The 12,267-nt window shown below is 55.0% G+C and overlaps 1 protein-coding gene across 1 annotated transcript in view; it reads left to right on the plus strand.

The window, feature by feature from the left end:
• The window catches only part of LOC141962702 (hydrocephalus-inducing protein homolog), an 89,764-nt gene extending 78,253 nt beyond the window's left edge, over positions 1–11,511 (plus strand). Inside the window, 12 exon segments of the mRNA XM_074911071.1 lie at positions 313–480; positions 1,106–1,279; positions 2,404–2,619; positions 3,066–3,214; positions 3,510–3,693; positions 4,172–4,313; positions 5,289–5,448; positions 6,199–6,813; positions 7,290–7,493; positions 7,900–8,114; positions 8,294–8,478; positions 11,486–11,511. Of these exon segments, the coding sequence (XP_074767172.1) occupies positions 313–480; positions 1,106–1,279; positions 2,404–2,619; positions 3,066–3,214; positions 3,510–3,693; positions 4,172–4,313; positions 5,289–5,448; positions 6,199–6,813; positions 7,290–7,493; positions 7,900–8,114; positions 8,294–8,478; positions 11,486–11,511 (2,438 nt within the window).
• Positions 11,512–12,267: the final 756 nt, after the last annotated feature.

The following is a 12,267-nucleotide window of genomic DNA, read 5'->3' on the forward strand; positions in this document are numbered from 1 at the left end:
CGCCCCTTACTCAGCAGGACCTGGGACCACGTTGACAGGTGACGGGACATTTGGCCCAGTCCTGTTAGGTATTGCCAAAGGCTTGTTCTTTCCTCTTTCTGCCAGCCCATTTCCTATACTCTGAAGAGGCACCTTGACCACCATCTAGGGCAGACCCTGATCTGCACAAGCCTAAAGGAGGGGCATGGTGAGACCTCGGTGTGGTGTTGGTTTCAGCAGAGTCTTCTCTCCCAGGATCTGAGGGGATGGGGAGGATGATCAGGGTCATAGGTAGGCAGGAGGCTGACTTTTCTATCTGGTTCCGCACAGCAGAGCATGGGCAGAGCGTCACCAGCAGCAGGGCGGCCTCGGGAGAAGTGACCGACAGCCCTGTGCATAGGGCCATCGCCCGCCACCTTGGCATCGATATCTCTGCAGAGGGGCGCGCGGCCCGAGACCGCAGAGGGATCGTCGTCATCGTCCATGGGGCACCCCTGACAGGTAGGTGAGCCGAGCCCGTGGCTGCAAGGAGGGCGGGGGGAGCAGGAGAGACACGTCCTGGTGGGCCGTGCTGCTTGATTGACCACTTGAAGCGAAGCGAGGTAAGCCACAGCCCTGCTGGTACATGAAATGGTCCCAGGCCTTCACCAGCTGGGGCAAGTGCTGTGGCTCACCCCGTGTCCACAGAGCCAGGCTATCCTCCCCCCACACAGGGTGGCCGTGTCCACGTTGCTTGGTGGGAGCACGGTGCCTAGTGCCCAGGTTGCCTCATGGGCGCGGTCCCTCGCCCACACTGAACCCCAGCCCGTGCCCAGACGTTGCCTGAGGCAGCGCCGGCCAGCGCAGGGGTGGCGGGACCGGGCTCGAAACAACGTCCTGGCCCAGGGTTGAGGTCCCCACGAGGGACAAAGCGCTCAGCTGGGTGTGAGGTGGAGGTGATCCGCCTGGCTCTAGAGGACAACGCTTCCAGCCGTGCTCAGCTCCCTCCCTCGTGGTCTCCCCTAAAGGGGCACTTGATTTCCCACTGTCCTTGAAACTTTGAAATCCTGTCTGGGGACTTTCTAGAGCCTGTCCCTGAAAATGCTTCACGTGCAAGTGTCACCAAGCAGTCTTCCTCTCTCTCAAGGAAAGACAGCGGCAGCGGTTGCCCTGTCCAAATACTACGGCGCTGCCTGCTTGTCCATCGACGCCGTGGTGACAGAAGCCATCTCGGACAGGAGCAGCTCGGCAGGGCTGCGCGCCCGGGAGCTGTGCATCGGGGCTGCCATCGAGCAGAGCTGCAAGGAGGCAGAGGGTGCCGGTAAGGAGACACGCTGGACCCAGAGCAGCGCTTCAGAAACCCACCCTGACCGTCCGCTTCTGCTTGCTCCAGAGAGGGAGTCTGACAGCCCTTGGGTCTCTTAGGGAACATGGGTGCAGCGTGCAGAAATGCAAAGCCATTTCATAAAACATTCATGTTATTAAAGAAAATAATCTGTTTTAAGGGCTCAGACAGGGGCACTTTTACTGCCTCTGGGCTTCTCAGCACATACTCCTTTTCCTAGGAGTGGTGAGGCACACCTGAATTTTTCTCAGGGTTTTTTTACATTTCCTCAAAGCTGAATCCAGCTGACTCCTCGTGGCCATCAGGCAGAACTGATGCCCACTTGAACAAGGAAGAAGCCCTCTGAAGCTGCTCGTGAAGCACTAGACAACTGACTTTGAGTGTGGCTTCAGAAACATGAGAGGAAGGGAAGAATAACCTCCCAGAGTTTCAGATGAGACTCTTTTCTCCAGAGGTTTCCCTATACACGCTGTCAGGTCACACAGCTCGTGCATGTGGTGCTGTTCTGCACCTGAGACCAGAGACTTTTAGAAAACCTGGTTGGGCAGTTGGTGCCCCGAGCTCTGCAGGGTGAGGCCAGACCCTGGTTCTGGTGGGGGAAGTTTTGCATTGCTCAGCTTTGAACCTGGTTGGGTTGGGAGCTGGCGGAAGGAAGAAGGGTCTGGGCCCCAGGTGGGGTTAGCCCATGCGGAGGATTTGGCTCCAGTGGAGATGGGGATGCAGCTGGGGCAGGGCTGCATGTTACCGTCTCCACGTGAGAGTGCAGGATGGGCGCAAGGTACAGAAATGATGCTCCTGGAGGATGGAGCCTTGGCTTGATCCGTAGGAGAGCTACTGTGCAGCGTCACCTGCGTGCACATTTGTGAGGAGGGATGCGGAGCTGTGCCTTAAAAACTCTTTGGCTTTAAAATCCAGTATCAGGTGGTGTGCTTTACCATGCTAAAAAGAGAAGCAGGGCAGGAGCTGCTTCTGGAGATGGGTGCTGCTAGTGCCCGGCAGGCTGGGGGACGAGGGCCGTGTCCCTGCCAGGGCGCAGGGCTGTGTCCATTGGGGTGGAAGGTGCCTGCTTGCTCCCCACTGAGCGTCTGTCCCCTCCGCAGGTCACAACGCAGATGAGCCCCTCGGCGAGCAGTTCCACGCCAAGGCCAAGCGCAGCCTAGAGACGAGCCGGTCCAGCTCTGTGGACAAAGTCAGCCGGCAGTCCGTCAGCTCCCAAGGCCAGGTGAGCGCTGCGGCAGGTGAGAAGAGGGATGGCCCCACAGCCCGATCCCAGAAGCAGCATCTGGTGGATCTGACAGGCTCCCAGGTGAAGCACGGCCTGCACTGGTTGATGCCTGGGACCTTTCTGTTGCCTCTGAGAAGTGAAGGGGCCGCTTCCAGTGGAGGCTCTGCGTCACCCAGAGCCTGGTGCGGGGGTCTGTAGTGCAGAGAGCCAGCTGGGCAGGCTGGGCATGGCTCGGGCTGGGAATGAAACCCTGGCAGAAACACTCTACGGCATCTCAGCCATTTGTTGGCAAAGTGCAGTCCTGGCTAATGTGGCTGCAGCCGTGGGCAAAGCTGCTGGATGCTGCGCTGGGGGCTTGCGAGCTTGGGTCTCTGCTGGCCACGCACGCACCCTCCAGCGTGCTCCCCCGGAGCTGCTGGCCTGCAGTTTTGTTCTAGTCTCCTGCTAGTGAGAAACCCCAGCTCCAAGCTCAGCAGCTGGAATTGTTTGGGGGTTTCCAAAGCGGTTGATTTTTCTGGTGGCGTTCAACATTGCAAGGCTCATCAAGTTCTCACCTCTCTCCCCGTCCCTGCTTTCCTGCGCAGCGATCGCTGAGCATCGGTAGCAGCACATCAGAAGAGCTGGGCTTTAGGAGCTGCGTGCTGCCTGAGGACCTGCTGGTGGCCATCCTCTCTGACAGGCTGCAGGTACGTGGGGTGGGGGTGTTCTTGCTAGGGAGAGACAGGCAGCGAGGTACAATTCAGAGAGGAGGAGGAGGGCTGTGCCTGCTCTTGGAGGAGTCCTGGGCTGCGTGCAGGGATCCGTGGGTGAAGCTGCAGATGCCATGAGCTGGCAGAGCGCGGGGGAAGATCAGAGCTTGTCTGAGCTGCTGCACTTGGAACTGGGATGGCTGGTGATCTCTGACGACAGGCTTTAGTGACTGGCTGAGAGCCCAATGCGTGCGACAGCTGACTTTCTCTTCCTTTTTGGCTTTATCTGCAGCTGAGCGACTGCTACCAGGGAGTGGTGTTTGATGGCCTGGAGACCCTCTTTGCACGCAACACGGCGTCTGCTCTCCTCTGCCTGCTCAAAGCTGTCAGAAATCGGCCTTACATCTATTTTGTGAACCTGTTCCAGGATTATGCTTCTTGGAAAGCCAGGGAGATGGCCGCAAAAGAGCAGGAAGGTGAGACTCTTCGTCTCCGTAACTCTGACATGTTCTCTCTCAAGCCTTCAACCTTACCCGTGTGTATCTGGGTTACCAGCAGAACTTGTAAGAGGGGTTTTTATTAATCCTTCCACCTTCTGCCTCGGTGTAGCCAGCACTCAGCTCACAGTTGCTTAAAATACAGCAATGCTGAGGCTGACCTCAGTCTCTAACATTAAAGCTTGGGCACAAGTGTAAGCTGCTGTGGCTCAATAACTAACCACCGGCCAGCCGTCCACGGCGCTGGGGCGTGTGAGCCAGGCAAGGCACAGGAACTCACTGAGCAGCGATAGTTTGGGGGCTTGTCTGAATTTTGAAGCGGGGATGTGAGCTCGCCAGTATCTCCTGGCAGGATGATAGGCTGGATCGGGACAGAGTTGTGAATCCTGGCAGCTCACCCAGAGCAGCAAGCTCTGCTTGCAGGCACTGACGGTTTCTCCTCTGGTCTGTGCTGAAGGACGGGAGCGGGAAGAAGCTGCCAGGAGGGAGAAAGCACGCCTCTGGGAGATGGACGAGGACGAGTATGATGCCCTCACCGAGGAGGAGAAAATTCAGTTTGATAACAGTATACTGCAAGTCAAGCGTGAGAGGAAGAAGAGGTCTGTAAGCCTTCTATGGGTGCCTCCCCAGGATAGCGTCCCCGAAGGGTTTCCCTGCTCCGGAGACCTTGGTTGAGCTCAGAGGGGTTACCAAGGCCAAAAGCATTAATTACCAGCAGCACAAGGACTGCCAGTTCCACCTCCCTGGTTCCCAGCAGAGGAGGCACCTTCCTCCGGTGAGATGAGAACATCCTCTCTCCGCTTTAGTGGTGAGCCCTTCGGCTTGGACACAGGCTGCAGGGAGCTGGGCTCTGTGCTTGCCTTGCCACTGTGCTTACAGGTGTCTCTAGTTAATGATGTTCATTCTCATCTTCTTCATCGCCCTTCTTCTCCAAACCAGAGGGGTTGTGGTGTGGGTTGGTGTGAGGCACAGCTGTGCTGGCTTGGTTTAGATCCCAGTCCTGGTGTAGGTGAGGCCCTTGCACTGCTGAGCTCCCAGGGTTTTCCTTTACTGAGTGACACCAGCCATAAAGCTGGTTTCTCCTAGGCTCAGCTTCAGCTGCAGCAGCAGGTGAGCCTGGGGGAAGCTCTGATCCCGCAAAGCAGCCCTGTTCAGGAGGATACACAGGATAAGCTTATGGCTCTCTTAACTCCTGCCTGAAACTTGGGGAGGGACTTGCTTAAAGCGAGCCTGTGTGTCAGCACTTCTTTCAGCCCCAGCTGAAGTTTGTTTCCCTGGATCAGCCAGTCTTTGGCAGCATTGCTGGAGGTGTCCAGGTGGACCTTACTGGAGAAGTAATGCAATTTAGACCTTGTGACAGCAAAGCCTAGATTTGGCTGGCCCTGGAGGTCCCCTCCCGCCTTCCCTCACTTTGGATGTCCCAGCCTCCCCAGGTTGAGGGAAGTCCACAGAGCTGGTCTAACGGTTGTGCCTGGCCTCAGGGTCAGTGAATGAAGTGTGGGACCAGCTGGGATTGCAACGAGCCCAGATTTCTGGCAGTGACTCTTGGGGATGTTTTGTTTGTCTTGCTGAAGGGAGATGGAGCGGCTGGCTCAAGAGCTTGAGGAAAAGCACCGGTGGGAGCTAGAACACTTGAGGGAGGAAGAAGATCTGAAGAAGTCATCTAAGTGGGCCAAGAGAAAGCCTGGGAAAGATAATGCTGCAAGGAAGAAAAGCCAGCCTGGAGTCGGGCAGGTGGGTGGTTGTGTTTATAGAGATGAGTAAAAGCCCTGGGGCCCCTCCTGCTGAGCCGAACCATTCCTGGCGCAGCCAGCAGCCACCCGCAGTGCTGGGGATGAGCACCTGGCCGTCGGTAACACACGGGGCTGTGCTGGGAAACAGCAGCCAGTGTTTGATCCTGCTGCTGCTTCGCCAGGGCTATTTTTGGCTGGGTTTGTTGGGTAGAGCTGCTCTTCTAGGGTCATGCTGCCTTTGAGTCATGGCTTCACATAACTCCGAGCCCTAGATAGTTTTAGTCCAGCATTTCTCCCCGTTCTGCATGTGACTTACACCTCTGAGCCCTGACCCGCCAGGGATGTGGTGTCTTTTGCTACCTGTCTGGCAGGAGATACCACCAGGCCCTCTAGGTATTCATTAGCAGCCAGACTTCCCAAAGTGTCAGCCAGACATAGGGATGGATGCTCAGCACACCAGAAACGTGCCCGGAGGACTGCACAGGAGTAAGGAGGTGTCTTAAGTTTGGGTTGGGGAAGCTGTTCTGTTTCTCAGCTGGTTTGCAGGACTCGTCATCAGTCTGACGCTGGGGAGTTTAGTTTCAGTTGAGCTCAACTGGGTACCAGCTGCGCTCTGAATTGGGATTTGTAGAGCACCTAGCACAAGCCTCAGATGAGACATGGGGTGCTATTGCAAAGATCGCCGCTGTCCTACAGCATTTGAGTTGGTGCTTGGAAATGCTCACCGCTTTTTCCTGCTCCTCCTGCCCAGAATACGAACGCATCCACCAGAAACACCAGAGCATCCCTTGGCAACCTGTCCGAAGTCACCGAGGGGGGAGAGAGGAAGGGATCTGCAAAGGAGCACCCGGACTCTCTTGCAAGTGACAAGGAAGATAAGAAAAAGCAGAGCGAGGCTCCCCTGGCAGATGTCTGCTCAGCAGAGGTTGTACAACCTGCGGACCCGGAACAGGGAGAAACTAAAACCGAGGCGCAGAGTGACAGCGAGAACTTGGCCCTGAGGTTCAAGATCTACGAGGCATCGCAGAAGGATGTCACACATATTTTGTCATCCTGGGACAGGGCTCAGGGTATCCTGCTGTCCCCTCTGAACCAGGAGGTGGTACAGCAGCAAGTCCAAGGCCAGCGCCGTTGCAGGAGCCGAAAGGACAGAGAGAAGGAGCACCAGGAGAGGCTGGAGAAGGAGCGTCTGGAAAAACTGAAGGCTCTTGAGGACTCCAAGTTATCTGGGCTGGAAGGGGAAGGTGCAGAAGGGTCATCCAGAGGCCAGGACGTTGGGGTGCCCTGCCTGGACATCCAGGTGCTGAGCTCTGCAGATGTGACGAGGGCGATCCTGGAGAGTGGCAAGCTGCCAGCGGCAGAGCAGGTAAAGCCCTGTGAGGCTCAGATGCTGAGCCTGCCGTGGTCTAGGCCCTGGTGCATTGTGTCCCGCCAGGTGACAACAGCACAGAGCCTTGTCCAGGCCACTGATGATGTTCCACGATGGCTTCACAGCAGCCACGTGGCTGGGGAAGTTCTTGCCATCCCTCAGGTCGGGCAGAAGAGCGGGGGGCTCTCATCCTCTCTGTTCAGAGAGTTTCCCAGTCTGGAAATCACTTAAAATGGTCCCAGGGCAGGGCAGCTCCTGGTCATTGTTTCCTTCAGCCGAGTCACTCAGATTTCTCTCTAGGTCCCACTTGTAGGTCCTGGCACTGCTCTGGAGCCTGCCCACCCTGCTGGGCATAAAAAATCACTGTACTCCATCTACATAAAAAAAAACCATTGCCAAAAGCTCAGTGTCTTTCAGGGAGTGTGAGGATGAAGGCGACGGGAGCATAAACAGTGTTTTCTCTTATGCTTTAGATCCTGGATGACTTGGGACTGGGTCCCTCGGGGCCTCCCATTCCACCTACGGCTTTCTACTCCGTGATCCGCTACCCGGAGAAGCGGATGGTCCCTGCAGCAGGAGAAGCCCTCGAGCACTTCGCCTTTGTCGTGCCTGAAGGTGCCACTGCAGAAGAAGAAAAGAAGAACACCAGAAGTCTCTTGGATGTGCCTGCAGTGGAGGTGCCAGGGCAGGGTCCAGGCTGGGTGGGGGCATGGGGGGCGGGTGGAATGGAAAAGGATCACTGTGGAAGGGCAGTGAAGACATGACAGGGCCCCATGTCTGCAGGCATCCCTCCTGTCTGTCTGAAAGAGACAGCTCTGCTTGAAACATGGGGCAGTTCTGTAAGATGAGAGGAAAAAAAAATCAGCTAAACCCTTCAACTTCCCTTGAGGAGAGGGTCCTGGGCAAGGAGGGGTGTTGTAGGCAAAACAAAGTCCCATAAGGAAGACCAAATCCATGGGCAGAGGTGGTTGGTGGTTTATTCTCTCTCCCGTCTGTTAACAAACCTGCAGCTTTCTCTCTGGGATGGGGGTGTCTCAGGGCAGGTCTCACCTCTCTCCCTTTCCTCTCTGCCTTGGTGTGAAGGTGTCAGAGGAGCAGGTCACGCCAAGCAGGGGCCAGTCGGGGAAGGAGAAAGCCGCGGGCAGGCCGGAGGCTGTGAGGAGGAAGCGGAGCTCCAGCCGGGCGAGGTCTCCAGGCAGGAGAGGTCTCCAGGCACCGGGCACGGGAGCACCCACGCAGCGCCCCGGGGCACACCAAAGCGACATGGACACGGCCCCATCCCCGGGGAGATCTGTCAGGTGAGCCGTGAGGGAGGAGGCGATCCCTCTGCTTCACGTCCATCTTGCCAGCGGGGTCCATCGTCCCCAGCCCCTCAGGGACCCTCTGCCGGGGCCTCCACGGGATGGCGAGTCCATGAGCCGCCTCCTTCTCTCGTTTGCTCGTTAGCAATGTCTGAAGCCTCCTCTTTCATTGCCAGGCTGAGCAGCTGCCGGTGGATAGTGCCTGCCCACGGCGAGGTAGAACTGAAGGTCCAGTTCAGCTCCACGGTGCCGGGGCAGTTTGATCAGACGCTGCATTTTGAGGTGCTGGGGACGAACCGACAGTACCAGGTGCACTGCAGGGGTACCTGCCTGTATCCCACCATCAGCCAGGACCCCCACGGTAAGGCTGGGGCATGGGAGCCTCCCACACTGCTCCTCCCTGAACTCAGAGCCAGGGCTGCCCCTTGTGCCCCAGCGACCTTCTGGCTCGGGCAGAGCATGCTGCCTGAGCCGCCCAGTGTCTCTTCCCGTGCTTGGAGCTGGGAACCAGTACTGGTACTATGGGAGACCTGGGCTGGTCTGAGGGATCAGAATGTAAGTTTGATACTGACTTTGAGCAGATAACCACGTACCCTTAAGAGACGTGAAAGTCCCGAGAAGAGCTGAGAAGATCAAGGAACTGCCCGACCAGAACTGCCTGACCGCAAGGAGAGGAAGGTCATCGAGGCTGCAACAGAGAAGAGGGCATCCAGCCGTGAACTGTTAGTCTCCACCAAAACCAGTCGTACATGGACACAAACGCTGCATAAAGTCATTAAAAGGCTTGTTGGAACAATAAAGTAGCCATTTTGCACAATTCGGTGTTTGTCGTGTCCATCTCAACAACGACAAATGGTGGCCCCGATGTGATCCCAACACCGAGGAAATAAATAACGGCGGCAGGAAGAGCTGCGGAGATGGAGCCCAGCCAAGCGCAGCGGCGGGGAGAGCTGCACAGTCCCGACAACCTTTTGGAATTTGACACCGTCCAGGTGAGCGGCTGGGAACAAAGCGATGGGTGCCATCCTCTCTAAGGAGGAGGGTATGATTCTGACAATGTGGAAGTTGGTGCTTCAGCGCAGGGGAGTCAAATTGGATGATGTAGCGCTCCAAAAAATGTTGTCGTGAATCAAAGCGCAAGGGTATGAAGCTGGCACTGCCACTGCATTTAGTGTGAGCAAATGGGAAGAACTGGGACAGAAACTGCTGGAGTGTGCCTCTCGCGGTAATAAGAATGCAACCAACCTCCTTACAACCTGGAGGTTTTTAAAAGAGCCTTTAAAAGACTTTAAGGCGGAGAAAGCAAGCTCAGGGGAAACACCTTATAATCCAGGGGTGTCCTCGGGCCGGGTCCTGGTGGCGAGAGGTCAAGATATGGACCTAGCGGGGGGAGCCCGTCCCAAACGTAGACGCGGTTGAGGGCGAGGGGATTGTGTGAGGACTCCGATGAGGAAGCACAAGATGAGTTGTTTCCTCCACAAAGACGGAATGAGCAGAAAGCCCCTCAGGCAGTGCCCCCTCCACCTCCCATTGTGGAGCCCTCTGCTGCCACCTCCCTCTGACGAGGGGAAAGCCCTGAGCACTTTGCTTATCTGGTGCAAAAGGAATGGGGTCCCTGCTGATGCACGGTCTGCTCTTGATCTGGAAACATGGAAAGGGGCAGGGAGCGCCTTATTCGAGGCGGCCGTAAGGAAGAACACCATCGCTGTGTCATCTTCAACTGCATGGCGACTGGTACAGGAATTCCTGAAACAGTTAAAAACTGATCGGGCTGTGGCGGCAGCTGCATGGCATGGAGCCAAGGACGTTATCCAGGGAGGGGGGGGTGGGGCGAGGGGTTTTTAACTGTGGTAACATAACGCTTTTCACTGTCCCACTGTGTCTGTTAAGCATTGTTAGTGTTTGAATTCAGGTGCTATTCCTGTTTTCTTCCCCTAACAAGTCTGTCTTTTGCCCTGACTCATGGGTGCTCGAGCCACCCCTCTCTGTCATTATCTCCCTTCCTGAGCTCTTTGCTTCATTTCTCCTTCCCAGCTCTGCGGGGAAGGGGTGAGTGAGCGGCTGCGTGGTGCGCAGTTGCCCTCTGGGCTCAAACCAGGGCAAAATTTAAGGATGGTGTCCACCTAAACAGGCCAGAAAGTGAAAATCCCCCAGGAGCTATGGCGATTTGATGTAGCGTTTTTAAATGGTTGGAAATGGCCCGGGACATGGTGTTCGATTTGTCGAGATTTGTAACACTGGTGTAACAGGGGGTTTGTGCAGCGTGAGCGTATCGAGTCCCAGAAGGTTTTGTCCTGCTCTCAAAGCTAAAGAAGAATTTTCCTGCTTCCATGGGAGCAGATGGATTTTTGAGAGCTCTTTCTAGTTCGTTAACTGTGAGTCTGGGAACTAATGTTCTGATTCAGCATCTCCACCCAGAGTCATGGGGGGTTCCTCATGCAGTGGGTGAAGCGGTGGAGGGTCAGATCTACACACGGGTCAGGGGCTGCATTGGCCCCCCGCCTCCCGCTGCAGGGATGAGCCCAGGCAGAGGCGCTGTGAAACGCACATCGAACCTTTAATGAAGTGAGAAACAGAGAGATGGGAGAGGGCTGGGGCTGGAGCGGGCGGGCGCAGGCTGCGTGCGGCGGGGATCCGGCTCCACGTCTTCTCTGCCCGCCTGTCGGAAGGGGTCGGGGGGCGGCGGCACTCTGTCCGTGGTGTCCCTCAGGTTCTGGCTCGCTTGCCGGGCACGTGGTCGGCATCGGATGCTCTCCGCTTGCTGCTGCCTGCTGCTGCCTGCCGCCACGCTGTGCCTGTCCGGCTTCGCCTCCCGCGGGGTTTTGGAGTGTTTTCCCACCCATTGCTCCACCATCTTCCTCCTCTTGGGTGGGATGTTGTCCCGCAAGGGTTTTTCTTGCTTTTTGATGTTTAAGACTCCTTTAAGGAGCTGCTGGACTATGAGATCTGTAATTTTTTGGTTTCTGCTGTCATTTAAATCAACCGCCTTAATTCCACATTCCATTTTTTAATTTTTTATTTCTAAAAGCATTGTGTACGAGTAGGAGCAAAATGCTGAGCATGGCTGAGTCCTAAATCTATTTGTAGCTGTGACCTAATCAAAGCAGAAGACCCAAGCTCCTAGAAGTGGCTCCTCTTCCTCCCTCCTGCCACCACCCCAGGGCATATTCTCTGCAAACAAAGTCATACCTCGGTAAATGAAAGGGCTGCTGTGCATTGGCTACGCCCCACTCCTCCCATTCACGGAGGTGATGTCGGATTACTTAGTTGAGAAAAAACTGCCAGCACTGACCATTATCTGCTGAAGTAATTTAAATTAAGCCCAGGATATTGCCACGAAAGATTGTGCCTCCCTTGTTCCTGCCTAGGTTTCTGCAAACTGCCCTGTCTGTAGTGAGACAAGAATGTTCGCAGTGGAATGGTAAATCACCTGTCGTGGTAGTTCGGGCAGAAACTGAATGCTTACATTCCAGAACACACTTTTATAGTACTGATTGTACTCTCCTGTTGGTAGACTCAATAGCAAATAAAATCTGAGAACTATTTCAAGTTTAATAAGAAGTAACAGAATGGTAGAAATGGGAATTAAATCTTACTGGAGTTCAGTCATCTAATATCCAGCACAGGTTTGTCTTTTAATATGCATTAATATCACCCCTCAAAAAATTATTCCCAAATCGTAGCAGCAGCTATACCAGCAAAGTTAAAACCAGCAAGTTTTGGTTCTCCGTCAGATTCAATAAAATAAGATAGGAGGTGTGAAATTCAGTATCGAGATAGAGAAATCAAATAACAAAGACAATCTCATTTATCCAACAACATGAGTAGAGGGCTTGGACCTTAGGTGATATTCAGTCAAAACAGCATTCCATGACACCCTGCCTTTTTTTTTCTTTTTTTTTTTTTTTTTAATCTTTTTCCTTAAGCAGGAGCTTTGTCTCTCTGCAATCCAAAAATATTCCAGCTGCAGTAGTCCTGTGTTGAGGTAGGGGTATTAGCTGTCTTTTTCTATCTGCCAATCCGCAGAGGTGTGGCGCTCAGATCACAGCTAATCCATGCAGGAGATTATGACCTTCGCGGGAACAAAAGCACAGATGCCAATATGGTGGTTGCTTCTTGTTCGATTTATTAACTGCACAATTGCTTTATA

The sequence above is a fragment of the Athene noctua genome, chromosome 7 (genome assembly GCF_965140245.1).
Source record: "Athene noctua chromosome 7, bAthNoc1.hap1.1, whole genome shotgun sequence".
NCBI lineage: Eukaryota > Metazoa > Chordata > Aves > Strigiformes > Strigidae > Athene > Athene noctua.